This window comes from Lygodium microphyllum, chromosome 16 (assembly GCF_053477565.2).
Source record: "Lygodium microphyllum isolate KBCC chromosome 16, Lygodium_microphyllum_v1.1.10, whole genome shotgun sequence".
Classification (NCBI taxonomy): Eukaryota; Viridiplantae; Streptophyta; class Polypodiopsida; order Schizaeales; family Lygodiaceae; genus Lygodium; species Lygodium microphyllum.
Genome location: NC_141150.1, coordinates 55,584,675 through 55,603,748, shown reverse-complemented (window position 1 = coordinate 55,603,748; position 19,074 = coordinate 55,584,675). Strand labels below are relative to the sequence as shown.

General features: G+C 39.9%; 1 protein-coding gene across 1 annotated transcript; it reads left to right on the top strand.

Moving 5' to 3' along the window:
* Positions 1-376: 376 nt before the first annotated feature.
* Positions 377-1,152, top strand: LOC148022850 (uncharacterized). Its single transcript, XM_087695138.1, has 2 exons — positions 377-585; positions 742-1,152. Exons 1-2 carry the CDS (start codon positions 486-488, stop codon positions 912-914), a joined length of 273 nt encoding a protein of 90 aa, XP_087551264.1. The 5' UTR covers positions 377-485; the 3' UTR covers positions 915-1,152.
* The last annotated feature ends 17,922 nt before the right edge of the window (positions 1,153-19,074 follow it).

The following is a 19,074-nucleotide window of genomic DNA, read 5'->3' as shown; positions in this document are numbered from 1 at the left end:
AATGAATCATTGAATTGAAGACTACCTTGAAATTTTGAGATAGATGACTTCCGAAGAATTTAAGGCCATTTTCATCAATGTACTAAATGCTCACAAGAAATTAGGTTTAATGTAAAATGAAGAATAATTTTTTCGAAAATAACTTTTAAAATTTTGAAGGAAGGGTTTTCAAATTTATAGAATGACGAATAAATGCCATTTGATTTAAAAAAAATTCTCTAAAACTTTGAATTAAAGGTTTTTGTATATGCTGACTAAAATGTTGTTCGTAGGGGGTCCCTTATACAAATGAGGCTCGAGAGTCTTTGACTTGTGAGCCAGCGAGTGACGTGCACAGTTCATGCTTTCCAAGTTTCTATATAAAGGAGGATCCGACCGACAAGGCACGTAGAACAGAAGACGGTGCAACTAGCGATAGAATTTGGGTGGCTATTTGCTCCTGCGCATCACAAAACACTCAATCGATTGATCGTAGGACGGAGACGATGGAGCACGGGAGGCAGCAGCTTGCGTATGCGCTAATGGCCAACCTGTCTCTGCTGGTGTTAATACACTGCGTTGCAGTGTCGTCCTCGGTCGCCTCAGGTGAGCTTATAAATCGATCGATCACCTGCACCACCATCTCTGATCTTGCAGTAAAGTAACTATAATTGGGCTTGGGCTTTTTCATCCTTCCCATCTCTCTCCCCCCCCCCAATTCTCTGTGCTAATAATATGGCCTTCTGCAATCTGCATGTTTAGCCTGCCCTCAGTACTGCCTGGGCGACGTCGCCTACAGCACTTGCGCCAGCACGGGAGATGCCCATCTGGACGCTGCATGCGGCAACTGCTGCTTCCTCAAGGGCGCCTACCCTGACGCCACCGGATGCGCCTTCCACTCTGAAGATGGAACTGTCATCGCAACCTGCAGCTGATCTACTCTCCTGGAGACTGCATATGCTGATGACAGTGATCTAGGCATACCTGATCATCCGTGCCTCATCCAGAATGGACAATCATTCATCGTTCCTTACATAATTTGCCTCTCCTCCGAAAACTTAAAATGGTGTAATACGGCTCGCTCGTGATCGGTGGGGACGTTGCTCCTGCATATTATTAAAATAAAACCGCCGTGCATATTAAATTATACCGCCGCTCCCCTCGAGTTTTCTTGAATAGAATTACTAGTTCTAGGTAAGTCTGACATTAATACTAGTTCTATGTAGATTCTCTTGAATATTAGTAGTGTCTAGCTTTTTCATTGCTCTCGCATAAAACGAGTCTAATTAGAAGAATGTGAAGATGTATACACGAGAGATAGATATAGAGATGAGGAGACGATAGTGACGATAGTGAGGACATGAAACTTTGAGACCTCACTTAATATATAGATTAATTTTTAATCACATGATTAAAATAAGTGTTACACATGTGAGGTGTAATTGGAGTTAGAGTAAATTTGCGAGCCTAAGATACGAGAAAATCATAGGATGTCAAAGGCAAAAGTTGCTATAAGTTATATTGCACAAGTACTTGGTGGTACTAGTGCTAGTTGTTAGCCTAGGTCATTCATTTGGTCATAAGTGTTAGTTGGTGATATCAGAGAAGCATCATTTAATGGTACATAATGCCAACCTAATGGTCAAAGATAATATAGATACACTTGGGAATAGAAACTGCCTAGCCAATTTAATTATTGATTTGTCATATTATTTTTTTAGATATCAAAATAGTTATTAGATTGATTTTTAGTATTTAAATATTAAATATTAATATTTAATTATAGATAATATTGAAAAAATCATTTGGGAAGGTTGTCACTTATAAAAAATACCCATGTAAGATTGGAAAATGTCTTTAGAGGTTAGAGAGAGGCATTTTAGCGCATCAACATCTACAAGCTATTGAGATTATATGGTAACAACAAATAAATTACTAATCTTCTTTAGTTCTTTGCATCTACAAGCTGTTGAGATAGAGCAACAGTAGTAAATGATTGATTTTCTTTAGTTCTTTGAGAAAAATGTCTGAATTCTCTCTTTTGAAATTCTCTCTCATCTCTCAGCCTTGTTACAACCTTACCCTGAAAATTACAGCACTGAGATTACCAAAAGCCGAGAAATTTCAAATTTCTTTGCTATAAAACCTAATTTGCACCTAATATTAGGGTTTAGTACTAGTCTCTAGAAGCATGCCAAAATTGAAAGTTTCAAGACTTAGATTCAACGGGGTTGAATCTGTTTTCAATCAAATTCAAGTGGCGAAACCAATAAATCAATGAATTTGGGGCATGTTCCATCTCCATCAAAATGGGTGAAGACCAATTGACTACATGGATCAAGGGACAAATCAAATTGAAGACTTGTTGGTCATTTCGGACAGTAAGGGGAGTTAGAATATCGAAAGGGATTGGGAGAATCCCACTGTACATCAACTTCTTTTTTCTCCCCCCATTTCAATTCAATCAGTACTTGGATGTTTCAAGGGTCCAAACTTCCACAAGAAGCTTTTGGATTTTGAAATAGGAGCTTTGACTCATCATTCCTTGTTTGCCCGCAAATTATCTTCAATAAATGATTGGATTTCTTTACTAGTAAAAGTCCATGAGGAGCAAGCCTTGCCCCTGTGGTGGGCCTTTCTACCACTTGACCCTTGGCTAGTGTATCAAGTAGTACCTTTTTGAGTTTCTTGCCCTTACAAGTAATTCCACAATGAAAATGGAGGTGGTCCAAATTTATACTACATTTCCTCATCTAAATCAATCACAAGAAGACACAGAACGAGTAGAAATCCTCCCCTCAAGGAGTTTCCATTATTATATAAGTTAACCACAAGTAAACATTCCTAGAGAATCGATACACACGCTTCCATCAACAAATGAATTTAACTAAAGCAATCCTTTTAACTTGAATAAAATAATAAATTATAAAAGAATAGCTCAAACCTAATTATTGTCACTAGGTTTGATATAGTGTGCATCCTTGATGACATCTTCGAAGTCCATCGTAGTAGTGTCCTCTTCAAATTCTCTAGAAGCACCTTCTTCGATAGAGTCTATTTGATATAGCTTTCACGAGGCTATGGAAAAGAGAAAAAAAGTTTGGTGGATTTTAGCAAAGATTTCTCATGATTGTGGAGAAGTGAGAAAATTCTTGGTGGATTTCGACAAAGCTTCCACACAAATATGGAAAAGAGGAGAGAAGCTCGGTAAATTTTGGTAGAGCTTCCATACATGTGTGGAGAAGAGGAGACAATCTTGATGGATTTTAGAATAGCTTCCATGCACTTATGGACAAGAGGAGAGAAGCTGGAAATATCCCAATAGAGCTCCCATGTAACTATAGAAAAGGGGAAAAGAGTTAAGGGAAAGAGTTTTCTTCTAACTTTGCCCACACCCACAAAGTAGTATCTCCTTTAAGAGAGTTTTGTATATCTATGTGGTACACTCCTCCCCTTTATACTAGCTAGGTTAAGGAGGAGGGGGGAGGGAAGGAGAGTTTTTGCATTTAGTGATGCAATCACTTTGGCGGGTAGCACCGTCCTTGAGAGAGTGAATGTGTATGACATGATTAGAAGATAGAGCATCCACCTACATAGCTTTCCTTGGAGTTGCTTCACCTTGGAGCATAGCTTAATGTTGGAATGAGACATTGTGGACTTATGCTACTATTGATCTTTATGATCCACAAGGGCTTATTTTGCAATGTGACTTTCGTAGAGGATACTCAAGCTCTAATATAGGGACTTATTAGTATTGGAGTTGATGGTACTAGATGATGTGAACTAGAGGGAGATATTACACCATTACGCATCATCCGGTCCAAAGTAATCTGTAGGATATGGTCCCATATATACTTTGATTTTGCCTTAGCATTTGCCAAAAGTTGAAAATGATAATTATGAAGCACCTCAACTTTCTCTAGGGCAACATCTTGTTGTTGCTCAAGATCTTGATAATGTTCCACGAGTAGAAGCCACTTGAGGTCTTCACAGGAACTACTGGTTGAGTTGTCAAATAAGTCTTGGTTAGCAGGTCTTTGTAGTGCTTCATCATAACTAAGGGGAATGGGTTCCTTCTTGACCACTTCCTTCCCTTTACTCGACAATGATGGCATTGCAGTTGTGGCTTCCTATGCCTTGGCTATCCATAAGGTGTGTTCCTTCTCCTCTTGAGTCTGATCTACATGGATTAAGATACCACCCTACCATTGTGGTTGTGGCTTCCTATGCCTTGGCTATTCAAAAGGCGTGTACCTTCTCCTCTTGAGTTTGATCTACGTGGATTTAGATAGCACCCTACCATGAGCTCCAACATTTGAGGTAATCAAAATGGGCATTTGCATTGTTGTTGCCTTTCCAACCTCTACCAACACATCTTAGAGAACATAGATTGTGGTGGGAGTCTTTGCCTCCCGCTCGAGTTGGTCCACCGAGCCTATTGTACAAGAAAAGATAGTAGGGGCCAAAGAAGAGAGAGCATCTACCCTAGGAGTAGTAATCGACTGGACATGAGCAATCTGTAAACGTTCCCACTTATCGGCTATCCAAGCACGTTTTAGCGGTCCATCAAGAAATGAGTCTAAGCATCGCTGCTTGGCACTCCTATGGAATGTTTCGAGGTTTGTCGCCTAAGGTTTCCCGAGTCCGAAACTTTTGCAGCCAAACCCAATAGGATCGAGCTAAAATCCGGGTTCCTAGTGGTCAAGGTCTCCTAAGAGCATTCTAGCATCAGGTCTTGGACATCCTACTTTACGCAGAGATTCCCAAATTGAAGTAGGTCCATATTGCAATTGGTTCAAAGAGAATGGGAAACGAGAGGGATGTGCCGCTCGACCTCTCTGCCCATAGGGCATAGTCCCATCTCGGTCCCCTAAAACAGCATGAATCGGGTTCTAACTTAACAATACCTAAAGCTGAATGATGGTAAAACTTTGTGAGAAGCCTCCTAGTTCTCTAGGACCACCCTACTATAGGACAAACCCATCAGGGATTCTGTCCATCCGCTTCCCTTGATAGCTTTAGTTTTCTAAGTAACTTATAGCACAGACATGAAAACAGTACAAACAGTCCTTTGGACAAACAAGTTCCTTAACTTATTTTTCAGTTAATCTTTGTCTCCTGCCCATACATGAGAAATTATGTATCCCTTCTGTCCAATAGAAGTACCTGGTCCAAATTACATGGTACCGTAATTTCCTTTTTTTATCCAATATCTAGAATAGGATCTTCCAACGCCCTAGATGTTGGGCTCATGGGGATGTTTACAACTCCATCCTGGACTCGGCAATGGGTGTCCAGAGCTCCACTGACCCCAAGCGATCTAGGAGTGAGGCACAATTTTCGTGGTTGGACTTTTCACCGCTTGACCTTCGACTCGTGAATCGAGCACTGCCCTCTTGGATTGAAACACGGTGTGACCTTGGAGATGATCCACCCGTACAAAATATCATTCCTTAATTAATTCAATTAATAATCAAGCACAATCCAGGCAATCAGCCTAATATCATATTCCAAGAAAACATTCCTTTATTTTCCCATGGCAACTTGTCATCACTAACCCCTGCCATGCATTTACCACCAAACACAAGCACTTGGAATAATCATCCTAATCACATCCCAACAATGAGTTTAATGCAAAATCATTCAGGACTTATTTGATCAATCCACAAGAACAAATGTATCCTTTTTCAACATTGTAGAAATAGCCACAATAACCTTTCCATCGTGCATTTTCTCTCCCCCTTGGGATCTAAGTGATTCCATGCAGAATTTACTTAACACTTTGGCTAAGACACATGCCAAGGTCTTATACAACTATGCAAGAATGTAAATTCTATTGATCACTTATATTGATCGATAACCTAACCCTCTTCTCACCAAGTATGAAAGTATCAGTATTTCCTTTGCTTCAGGTTTCCCTAAACCCTTGACCTCTCTACTTGCCTTTGAGGCCCAGAGTTGTCTATCCCCAAATTTGGATTGATAAAGGTAGTGCTTATCGGGAGGATCCAAGGCATCTTAGCCTTTAATTCTTATGATCATTGTTTATACATGTTAAGCACAACATCAAGATTCCCAACCTAATGGTATGAGCTATTAGCGAGAGTTTGGCAAAGGTGTAGAGCTTTGAAAATGATTCCCTTCTAAAATAAATTGCTTGCCATGCAATCTAACATGTGAGTTGCGACATATAACTTTGAAAAGTGATGAAAAATGCGCCTACTATTTGCGAGGACGGGAAGCTAACAATGCTTGAGTCTTTTATGAATTCATCGTATAGCATTTAAAATACAACGGTCTTCTCTTGATACCCGCATTTGGGGAAATTCAGTCTGTCAAATACTTGCAATGCAATTTATCCTTCTTAATGTCCTATCCTTGTACGGATCTAATGCATCTCATGCGGGACTCAAAGCAAGCATTTATCAAACTAGAAATACATTACTTACAATTGGTACCGCAGTTGGATGGGCAGTGATGACCTCGTTCGAGGCTTTTGTTGCGGGATTGCCATCTGGGTGTGATAGCTTTTGCTTGGGTGAAATCCCTGATCTCTTCTCTTTTAGACGTGCCTTACACAGGATTTTGTGCATCTTGTATTCAATTAGCGAGGCCCAATTGGGGAGTGAGACGAGCTTGCGGTCAAGGGATAATCATGAGGAAACGGGGTATTGGTCCGCGGCCAACAGGAGAAGAAAGGACGCGTGTGGACATCCTCTTTCATGTAATAGATGAAATTAGGTTTGCATGATGGGGGTTGGAATGTTATCTCCACTGGCATTTCCAATTGCAGCTTTTGCAACCTCTGCATTCATAGCTCCCAAACTTCTCCTCTTAGGGGCCATGATGGATGCATGTTTCTTTGAGTAGAACTTCAATGGACTTGAGGGTTACATCATCTAGCTTGGAGTAGCTAGGATGGAGATAGTAAAGCCTTCGCAAGAGATGAGAGAGACTTCGACTCTGCAAGAGATGATAGAGCAGGGCCTGTGAGATGATACTCTCCTCTTCTATTAATTATTATTATTATTCTCCCTTTCCCTTTCTCCTATCTTCTTCCCTCCTTCAACTTTTTCCTTTCCTCTCTGTACTGTTATCTCTTCTTCCCTAACTTCTTCTTCTCTTCTTCTCCCTATTCTCTCCTCCTCTTCTTCTTATTCTCTCTCTCTCTCTCTCTCTCTCTCTCCGTCTTCTTCTTCTTATTCTCTTCTTCTTCACCTTCTCTTCTTATCCTTCTTCTTCTTATCCTCTTCTTCTCCTTCTCCTCTTCTCCTCTTCTCCTTCTTCTTCTCCTCCTTCTCTTATTCTCCTTCTTCTTCTTCTTCTCCTCTCTCCCTCCCTCTCTCTTCTTCTCTTCTCTCCCTCACTCTCTCTTCTTCTCTTCTCTCCCTCACTCTCTTTCTCTTTCTCTCCCTCAACATGCTCAGGCCCTTTCATTCCAATCCGTTCCCCTACCCCTTACAACCGGGGGAGGGGGGGGAGGGGAGAGGGAGAATCATGGAGTAGTGGCGGTCTCCTCCCACCCACCACTTGTTCTGCATGACCGGGGGCGGGGGGACTCGTTAGCCCTCCAGGTGGCCATGTCATCGCTACACCCAAGGGGGGAGGGGTTGATAGGCCCGTGGCCTTCCCCCCCCCCTCGTCATCTCTCGTTCGCGGACTCCACTCCCTCTTTCTATCATAGTGACGCGACAGTGAGGGGGATTTGGTAGTTTTAAAATTTCAATTTATTAAAAGGGGGGTGCTTAATTTTTGCAGAGTGGAGACATTACACAATCAGCATGAGTTGCACTTGAGGCTAGGACCACACATGTACATTCAAATCATCATCATGAGGTGGTAGAGATGGTAGCTAGGAACACTAATCCACTAGTGCAATGAAGAATTGCTACAAAACTTTGTCCCAATCTTTGTGCATCTCTACCTAGAAGGACTCTTGTATCTCTTGTAAGATGCCAAGACGTTGTTACGCGAGCGGTGATCGAGAGTAAGCCTCACTCACAACCCGATAACGAGATGATAAGGAGTGCCGGTTGGGGTAATTGACTTTGTCGAATGCACAACACAACTTGAAAAATTCAAATATTCGATAATACACCACAAGCCACACAAAAACAAAACAAAGCCTCCTATAGCTAAAAAAAACCCCGTATACGGGTAGAGCATCACACAACCACAACACAACAAAAATACCAACAATTTGAAACTAAACCAAGTGAAATATATCCTCATACCTTAACAACCATTATCCGACGCTCGGCGCTTTGACATCCAAAGGCTCCGACTTTCAAATTATCATGACAAGAGCTCACTCTAGCATGCAACCCTCCACTCTCCTCTCTCACATATTACAATTGTAAGCAAGGGGGAAGGCCCTTAACTCTCCATTCTCATCTCCTTATATAGTTTTCTATCCACACTCACACACATTAGGCTTTTTGCTTTCAGCTTTTGGCTTTTGCTTTTCTACTGCTTTTCACTATTTTCGTTTTTTCTGCTTTATGCATGTTTGCAACTTGTTTGGATCATAACTTCGTCATTTGAACTCCGAATACAGTTGTTTGGGTACTCAAAACGATCAGAACACATCTGATCAACAAGCTAGCATGGGCAGAATTATGAAATTCCATAAAAAAATGGGCAAAAATATCAATATTCGTAAATTGCATCATTTTTCTCCATCTTTTATCTTGGACGGCTTATTCTCTTCCTTGGCCTATTGTTCTTGTAATTGCACATACTTTTAGCATATATGTCCTCTTTTCCTTCAAGAAATACTCGCTGACGATGTAAAAGTACGACCTTTTCCTTGGATCCTTGAGTCTTCAAAATAAATATTCTCCGGACATGAACCTGTTTTTTTAATGTAGTGTGCCCTAACAAGAATATGCTATGAAAGAGAACTCTGTGCACAACCATACATGATTTGAGAAAACATGCAATTGATCGAATCTATGACATGCAACTAATCAATCGATGCTACACACAAAAATAATGTATGCATTGAAGAATCGTGCCTAGCCTATCTAGAGGTGATTGTGCATCATGCAAGATGCAGACAAAATTCATTGTTAATTTAAAAATTCCTTATCCTCACCTCTCAACTCTCATAAGAAAGATATGATATACTCCGCTCCACCCATCCAAAATCTCACAATCACTCTAGACAATGATGGTCCTCAAGATGTTGACCAGATAAGAACAACCCATCTCACAATTGGTGGCGTCCTTCACGACCCTCTAACTCACCCAACCTCCTTACACACTCAACCAGAGGTTCCTAACTTTGTGATGAGCATCCCAAATATTGTGCGTGCAAGAAATGTGCGTGCTCAATGACAAGTGCTCTCTCATATGCGCGTGCATCTAAGATTTACTACATATAGTTGCAGCGGACCTCATGTCGTGCTAGTGTTCAACGATGGTGCAAAATGTGCATAATCCCAATCCATGGCATGGAAGTATTTGATAAGAACAGGAGATGACCCCCGAGTGCAGTGCATCAACAAGTGCAATGTGAAGTGCTCGTGAACCCTTTATCCCCTGTGATGTGTAAGAGTCTCGACAAGAAAAAATACCTTGCTTCTCAATGTTCAGTTTAGCTATTGACAAACACAAGCTTAATCATGTTCAAAAATATACCAAGCTCGACCAAGGCTATCAAGTTTCACACTCAACAAATCAAACAAAATGATAGAAATAAATCCTAAGCTAGACAAACACAAGAAATCCAACTACGAAATAACAAAACAAACTGTCACACAAACAACTAAGTTAGCAGAAATCAAACCTAACTACAATTTGACTAGGGCTTTTCAGTTTTCAAAAAAACACTTGACAACGTTAGATATGTATCCATCGACATTAGTGGCTATTGCTACTTGTCTTTGCAAGAATATGGGCTCCATTTATGCCCATTAGAGCTGGTATCAGATGGAGTCCAAAGAGTCTAGATGATCCTATTAACATGCCAGAAGACACAATCATTTCTCTCGGGATTTTGTTTGTTGCAGCTAAACTTGGGACCATAGTACCACATTCTCTTGTTGCACCACTTTATTTCAGTCTAGAGTGTGTGAGGCCATTGTTGAACTTATTTTCGTATTGGAAAATTCCTATTGCCACATAAGAGATGTAGCGTTAGGTGATTTTGGGGTAACATTCTACTAGGATGTGAGCATCGGTGATAGAGGTAATGGTTTCAGTTTGGACTTGGGTTGGAATAGTTTGAATGGTATTCCCAATAATAGTGGCAAGAGACCTCGGGGAAGTTACTATATGTATATCATCTACATCACATGTGTTCAAGGCCTATTTATAAATATCCTTACCTATGGAAATTTTTTGAATAAAACATTACCCTTTTCTATTCAATTTGTAAATAACCCCTTTATATTACATCTTTTTGTATGTAAAAAATGTATAAAAATGGTATTTTAAAATACCTTACTTTGAACCCACGTGATGCACACACATATTCATGAGTAACTTACCCAAGCAAGAGACTAACTAGCTATCTGTGAAGCTTTCTCCTAGTTACGTTTCTAGTTGTGGAAGGTTTGCAACATCAAAGCATAACATGAATTAAAGTCAAGCTTGCTCTACTGATAGACGACTTAAGTTACTTCTAGGGACACAAGTTTATCCTCTCTGGCTTTGTTTTCCAGATATCTAGCATATTGAGCCATATCATGTGGGGAAGAAGGGGTAGGGTTGTCAGCATTGGTGATGGAAATAGAGTGGGAAGGATCCATCGTGGCAGTAGGGGGATAGAGAAAAGTAAAATGTTTATCACACATGATCCTCAAGGACTTCACATTCAAATGACATGTCGCCACCCACTTTGCACTCCACACACAAATCTATCTAGAAAGAATCCTACCCAAGCTATGGTTGGAGTGTTGAGTAGGAAGAACATAGAAGTTATCCTATGAGAGATGCTAAAGGCATTGTCTTGCAAATTGTTAGATATACTCAATGCCCCACCCATGCCACCAATGATCCATGGTGCTCTATGTTGTAAGGCCCCCATTACGAGGAGAAGATATGTGTGGGCATAGACATTGGGTGGGTCCTAACTTGTATGTCAAATGAGATCTATGTGACCAGATGGCAAAAAGATGACCTTTGTGGATCTAGCATTTGGGTTAGATAGAGTAGTTATGTTGGCATAATGCAACTCAAGGCACAATTCATCAAGTTGTGAGGTGTGGGAGTTATCAAGGGCCCCTATTGTGGAATCCAAGGGCTATAGAAGCAGCCCCTAGTGGCTATGGGGGGTCTCAAGGGAGCCAGGGGCCCCCATGACAAGGGTCTAGGGGCACTGCCCCTCGTCCCTATGGTAAAGGAAATATTCCCTAGAATATTCCTTAGATAACTAGGGAAGGTTTATAATATGGTTCGAACTTGTCGACCAGACTACCTTCTCAAGCTATAAAAGGAAGAACACTCTAAATCCATCATCAATCTATCTTTAACCCAATCAGAGTTCTTTCAACTACCCTAAGCTCTTCACCTATCATTTTTTTGGATCATCTTCTAAGCTTGACATGGAAGCGCATGAGTGGACAGAGCATCGGGGGTCCACTAGGGTTTACCGTATGGTACCACATGAGTGTAAGGGAGGGGGGTTATATAAGGGAAGGAAGGCACATTTTATAAGGTAAGGTCCCATACATAGGGGTTAGATAAGGGGTATTTTCATATATTTCATGCACGCAGGTGACGTCTCCTTATTACTACTAGTGAATCCCCCATGGGATAGAGTCATCTTTGTATCAGTTTGTTTGATATTATAGCAGTCTCTATTTACGGGGGATTCACTAGTAGTAATAAGGAGACGTCACCTGCATGCAAGAAATATATGAAAATACCCCTTATCTACCCCCTTTTTATGGGACCTTACCTTATAAAATGTACATTCCTTCCCTTAAAATAACCCCCCTCCCTTACACTCACGTGGTACCATATGGTAAACCCTAATGGACCCCTCGGGTCTCTATTCTATGTGTTATCTACTCCTTGCTTAGATTTTGTCCATTGTGTGGTGTAAATTCTACATGGTATTAGAGCCCAGGGAGCTTTGAGGAGTGAAGAGTACACAAGAGACAAGGGCTTCAATAGTGAAGACGAGAAATTTCATCTGCTGCATCAAGTAGCAATGCTGGTGCATCAGGTGGTGCCTTTTTTTGCTGTATCAAAAATTCAAACACTGAGGATTCCTCAAAGACAAGTTAAATGGTACAAACTATACTTTTTGAAAGTTTAAAATCACAATTGTCCTTGATTCTTATGAGCTTGTGGAGATGTTGCTAGCCTCAAACCATCAAGTTTGAGTATTATGATTCCTCCAAATACCGATCTTCTACAAGCTTGGAAACAAAAGAATGTAGATGCACTATGTGTCTTAGTTACAAGTTGTTCTCATAGTGTTTTGACCTTGATTTATCACACACAACCAAGACATCAAAGGCTTGAAACATACTGAGGAGTTAGTAAGAAACATGGAATCAAATAAGGATTCAGAACTTATAGAATCAACTAGTAGTAAAGAAGTTTGCTAAAGGAGAGATAGCTGGAGCATTCATTACTCAGATCAAGAATCTATGCGACCAAATGGCTGGTTTTGGGATACAAATGATTAGTGACGAGTTAGCTCAGAGGTGTCTTCAGATTTGTCCACCAAAGTTTATTGGTACTATCATAATACTCAGGTGACACCTCAAGGTTTGACATTTGAGGAATTTTGTACACTGCTAATGGAGGAGTTGAGGCTTAAAGCTTGAATAGATAGCAACAATGGAGATGTTGCATTCTCTGCTAAAGCAAAAGGCAAAGGTGATTCCTATATGAATGGTGACAAAAAGAGGAAGAGTGGTAAAAAAAAAGTTTCGGAGAGAGTGCTTTTGCTATAAGAAAAAAGAACATGCAATTGTAGATTGTTATGTCAAGAAGGCATATGAAAATAATGGCACACTAAAGACTAAAGGAAAGGAGACAAGAAATACTACTAAAGTAGAGTTGGAGTTATTCATGGTGACCATTGAGAAAGTTTTTTCCTTGGCACAAGAAATATCTAACACTAACTCATGGGTATTGGATAGTGGCACCTCCCATCACATGACCAATAAGAAAGGTCTATATAGTTCTATGAAGCCTCTACAAGAATTCATCATTGTGATGGTTGGGAATGGTGCACAATACCTTGCTGAGGGCACATGTATTATTTCCTATGTCATTGCAAACAGTGAACTCAAGAAACTTGTTATATGCTCCAAAGATTAAGAGAAATCTGCTATCATTTGCTCCTATAATTGATCTTGGCCATGAGTTGAGGTTCACCAAGATAGGTGCAAAAAATTATTGATAGTGCTGGAAAAGTTGTTAGCAAAAGATAAAGGAGGAATAGCCTTTACGAGGTAAGTGCCATTATAGCCACTGCTGGTATGGGTACAAGTAAACTTTGGCATGAAAGATTTGGTCACATTGATTTTGCACTGTTAAAGGAGATGCATAAGCAAGGTATGGTTACTCACCTACCTCCAGAAATGAAGGAACCATGTGAAGCTTTTATGATGGGCAAGCAATAGAGAAAGACATTTTCACAAGAAAGCAAGAATAGAGCAAAGGCTCCTCTAGAGTTGGTGCATGCTGACTTATGCAATGAAATGCCTACAAAATCCTTGGGAGGATCTTTTTACACCATGTTGATTGTTGATGACTACAGTAGAAAGAAGCGGGTGCACTTTCTTCATGATAAGGCTCAAGCGTTTGGTAAGTTTAAAGAATAGTTGAAACTTATTGAGAATGAAACAGGGAAAAATGAGAAGAAGTTTAGAACAAATGGTGGTGGTGGTGAGTTCAACTCAAAGGAGTTTAAAGACTTTTGCAAGAGCAAAGGGATTAAGTATCAATTGATGATGCCTCATACACCTCAGTAAAATGGCATTGTTGAATGTTGAATTGCGCCATTGTGGAAATGGCAAGGTGCATGCCTAAGGGCAAGGGATTTCCTATAACCAGTTTTGGACAGAATTTGTTAATACTACAATCTACATTCTCAATCAGAGTTACACAAAGGCTCTTAAGGGAAAAACTCCTCATGAGGCCTATTCTAGTTAGAAACCATCTATCTCACATTTTAGAACTTTTGGATGTGAATGTTATGCACATATTCCAAAGGATAAGAGAAACAAGTTGAATTTAACAAGCACATTTTGGAGGAGGAGAATATAAGTTCTTCCACTTTATCATCTAGCGAAGAAGTAATCTAGTATGAATCTATCTCAAGAGCTATCCCTACACTCAAGGAGAAGGAAGCATAATCTTTGGATGATGAGAAAAAGTTCATCAACTTGCAATCATGCAACCAAAAAATCCATTACAGTGATGGGTGAAGCAACTCTATGATCGCATCAATCCTATGCCTACCACAAATTAGGAAAAGGAAAATGGACCAAGGAGGTCACTTAGAATAGAGGAGCAAAGAAAGGATTCTACTCACATAGTCAATATATTCTTGATGGATGAGATTATGAGAGAAGTAAAGGAGCCCGTAGGCTTGGAAGAAGCACTTGCTGATCTAGCATGGAGAGCAATTATGCAAGCTGAGTATGACAACATCATGAAGAATGATACTTGGAAGCTAGTGGATCCACCAAAAAAGAGAAAGATTATTAGCATTGAGTGGGTCTAGAAGGTAAAGTACAAGAATAATGGTAGCTTAGAAAAGTATAAAGCTAGAATAGTTGCATAGGGACTTTTACAAGTTGAAGGATTTGATTTTCAAGAATCATGTGCTCCAACTGCTAGAATGACCACTATCACACAATACTTGCAATGGCTACTCATAAGAAGTAGCCAGTTTACCAATGGATGTCGAATCATCATTCTTGAATGGTAACCTCAAGGAGTAGGTGTATGTGGCTCAACCACTAGGATTGAGACCCCCCATCTGAGAACAAAGTGTGTAAGCTAAAGAAGAAATTATATGGTCTAAAAAAATCCCCTAGAGCATGGTACCAATGGATAGATAAGTTCTTTTTAGGTTTGAATTTCAAAAGATGTTCCTCAAATGCTAATTTGTATGTTTACATGGATAGTGAATAGCTTGTAGTGATTGTCTTATATGTGGACAACCTTGTCATTACAAGTTAGTACGAAGATATGATCTATTAGAATTAAAAGGCTTTGAGATTTGAGATTGAAATGACAAACTTGGGCTTCTCGCACTATTGTTTACGGATTGAAATTTGGTAAGTTCCTAGCAAAATCTTCATCTCTCAAAAGAAGTATGCATGGGAAATCTTAAAAGCATTTGGCATGATCAAGCGTAAAGAGATAGCTAGACCTATGGAGGTCAATGTAAAGTTATCCACTGAGGATTCATTAGCGTTAGTAGGAAACGAGATACATGACGTAGTTGAAAGCCTCATCTACTTGTGTAACACCACGCAAGACATCAATTTTACTATTGGTATTTTAAGTAGGTTCTCAAACAAACCATGAGAAAGTTATTGGAAAGTTGGGATGTGGATGCTTAGATACTTGAAGGGAACTCTTGACTCTGGTATCACATACGATTTCAAAAGTGCTCTTATGGAAAACTGTAACTCAGATTGAGCAGGTGTCACTAATTCTAGAAAATCAGTTTTTGGATATTATTTCCCTTGGGTTCAAGAATTTTCTCTTGGATCAGTAAGAAGCAATTAGCAACAATACTAGAATGTGACAATCAAAGTTGCATAGACATTGCCAAAAATCCAATTTTTCATGCATGTACTAAACATATTGAGATTCAGTATCACTATGTGTGACTTGATCAAGGATGGGATAGTAGTCTCAGAGAATGGAGTAGATATCTTCACTAAATCTCTTACAAAGAATCTCCTTCGAATTCATCTTCAAAGACTCGTGACTTTGGGTCGAGAATATAGTTTGCTTATGTTTAGACATTGAGGGGGGGTGTTAGATATGCTCAATGCCCCACCCTCATAAGGTGCCACCAATGATCCATGGTGCTCTAAGTTATAAGGGCCCCATTATGAGGATAAGCGACGTGTGAGCACAAACATTGGGTGGGTCTTGACTTGTATGTCAAATGAGGTGTATGTGACCAGATGGCAAAAAGGTGACCTTTGTGGATCTAGCCTTTGGGTTAGATAGAGTAGTTATGCTAGTAGCAACTCGAGGCACAATGCATTGAGTTGCGGGGTGTGGGAGCTATTAGGGGGCCCTATTGGGGTGTCTCAAGAGGGGTAGCAGCCCCCTTGATGGGGGTCTAGGGGTGCTATCCCCTCTCGATGATGGTAAAGAGAATATTCCATAAAATATTAATTAGCTGACTAGGGAAGATTTATAATATGGACTTGCCACGACTAGACTATCTTCTTCAGCTATAAGAGGAAGACCCTCTAAAGCCATCATCAATCTATCTTTCACTTAGTAGTTGTCCTAAGCTCTTCGCCTATGATCTGTCTTCTGCACCATCTAAGGTTCGCAATGGAAGCACACGGGTAGGCAAAGCTATCTTTGTACCAGTTTGTTTGAAATTAAAGCAGTCTCTATTCTTCTCATATTTGTTGTGTATTCTCTACTCCTTGCTTAGATTCTGTCCACTATGGTGAGTAATTTCTACAAAATATAGTGCTTCTAAGAAAAACTTAAGTACCTTCTATTTTGATATGTTTGTGGCCACGATGTTGCTGAGGTGAGAGTCATTCTTAGTGACAGACCTGAATATAGCTTCCATGTTAAGGCTAGGGAGTAGAGAAGGATCCTCTGATGTGCCATCCATGGGGAGATGTGGTTGCTCATGCATGTGTTGGGAGTGAATTTGTAGAAGCGATGTCCTACTACCTCAACGTATGAAGTGTGATGCAATTGTTAGAGGATACATTCATCCTTAGGGTGGACATGGGTGCTCTCCCATGGGAACCCAAAGAAGGCGTCAAGGCATAGGTGGTGCATACCCAAGGCTTGATAGCCTCCTAAGACTTAAGGAGCACTAGTGTTATCCTATCGAGACAAAGGCAGGAGGTGAATATGGCTATCATTGGTGAGAAGCTAATAATGAAGGAGAATGAAAAATAGGCAAAGTGTGTCAAGAGCACGAAATATTGGATGGTAAGAATAGAAGACACAATGAGGAGAAAGGTAATAAGCAAGTTACTTTTGAGAGGCCTTGATGCATGGAGGTTTATATGTTTGAATATAGCCAATGCATATTTGGCATATCGACAATTGTGACCATGGAAAATCATTGTGTTGTGCACTTCTTCTCAATACATCGTACCACCATCGATGAGAGTTGTGGGGCTGAAATATGATGAAAAGCATTTAAGAGATTCCACATTATCAAAAGTTATAGAGTTAGGATCAAATTCAATTTGGACTCCCAACAATAATCAAAGTTTTGGGATCAAATTGGGAATAATCAAAATTGAGTGTGGAAGGGGCTACTTGGGAGTGATAAAAAAAGAGCATACTAGTCTACTTGCATAGTAGTGCTATAATCAAATTCCAAGCACACTAAAAATCCAAAACAGACTGCTCAATCACATATTTAGTTTATCAAAAAGCTTACCCATTTGAGTCTTGAAGACCAGCACCGCTAGTCCTTGCTTGAAGAGCTCTTGTTTGGAGAGGAAATCTTCTTGGTGGTTCTTTAATGATCTTATAGATAAAGTGACTGCCATGATCACTTACGGATTCCATTCGGCAACTATAGTGGGTAAACATATCCTTGAATAATCACTTAGCCACTACCTAGACTAATTGTTTGGGAGTACCCAGGTTTCTACCTACTTAGTGTAGTAATCCATTACAGTGAGGATATATCTATTTGTGGTGTAACATACTAGTGATTTGATAGGGTTGACAAAATCAAATCCCCACTTCTAAAAGGGTTCAAATGGTGGCAAGATGGGATGAAGTGGTAAAACCGATCCTAGGGAAGGGATCGACCGAGCCGCTAACAAGAGTAACACTACCAAACAAACTTGCAAACATCATCATGCATGGTAGGCCGCTATTATCCATCTTGCTAGGTTTTTTGGATCCTGATGTGAGCTACAAAATGACCTCTTGCAATTTCATGCAATTTCATGATGAGCTTCCTCCAACACAACATTTTTCTCAATGGGGAGAATCATGAGTTGTAGTACTTTGTATAGTGTCTCATGGTAAATTTCTCTAGAATCTAGTTAAGAGAGAAAATACACAATGAAAACTGAGCTTCTAGTTGATTTACCACTTTAAAGTCTAACCCCTAGCACAATAGTATCCATCTAGCCAAGCATCCTATGACATTCTATTGGTTGACCAAGTAAACTAGAGCACAATGATCCACATGAAAAACAAATTAATGACCAAGAAAATAATGCCAAAACTTCTTAATTGAATACATCATTCCAAGGCATTCTTGTTGGCTGGCAAAGAAAATTTTCTCAATAGAGGATAGTCTTATATTAGCATAAAAGATGGGTCAAAACCATCCATTAGAATCTTACTGCATGATCACACTACCAATTTCAATATTTGATGTATCCACAAAATGGCTTGGGCCAAGGGACCAAAATTAGAGCCTTTGAAAGCAATAGTCATAGAGGTTGGAATGCCATATATGCCATCTCATTCTAGGTGAAGGCCCATTTAGGAATGTAGGTCAACTAATTCAAAGGAATGGCCATATGTGCTAGGAGGTGTAGATGCTATCCATACTAGCGAACTTGCCCAAGAAACCACAACACAATAGATGGGGAATCCAAAAGCATAGCTTGCATAATAGCAATCGCCTTGCTGGGATCCACAATAATGCAATCTCTTGAAATAACATGGTCCAACAGCACAACACCTTTTACATAAAAATACATTTCATGGGGGCAAGACTAAGACTTACTTCTCGACATTTGGTAAAGCATAATCAAAGATGATGCAAAATGTAGGAGTACTGTGCCAAAGATACTAAAGTCACCCAAAAATACTCTCACAAAGTTGATTAAGTAGGGCCTAAATATTTCTTGTATGTCCCATTGAAAGGGGTCCAAGATGAACTATATCATAATACAGATAAATACTCCCCATGCCCTAATGAAG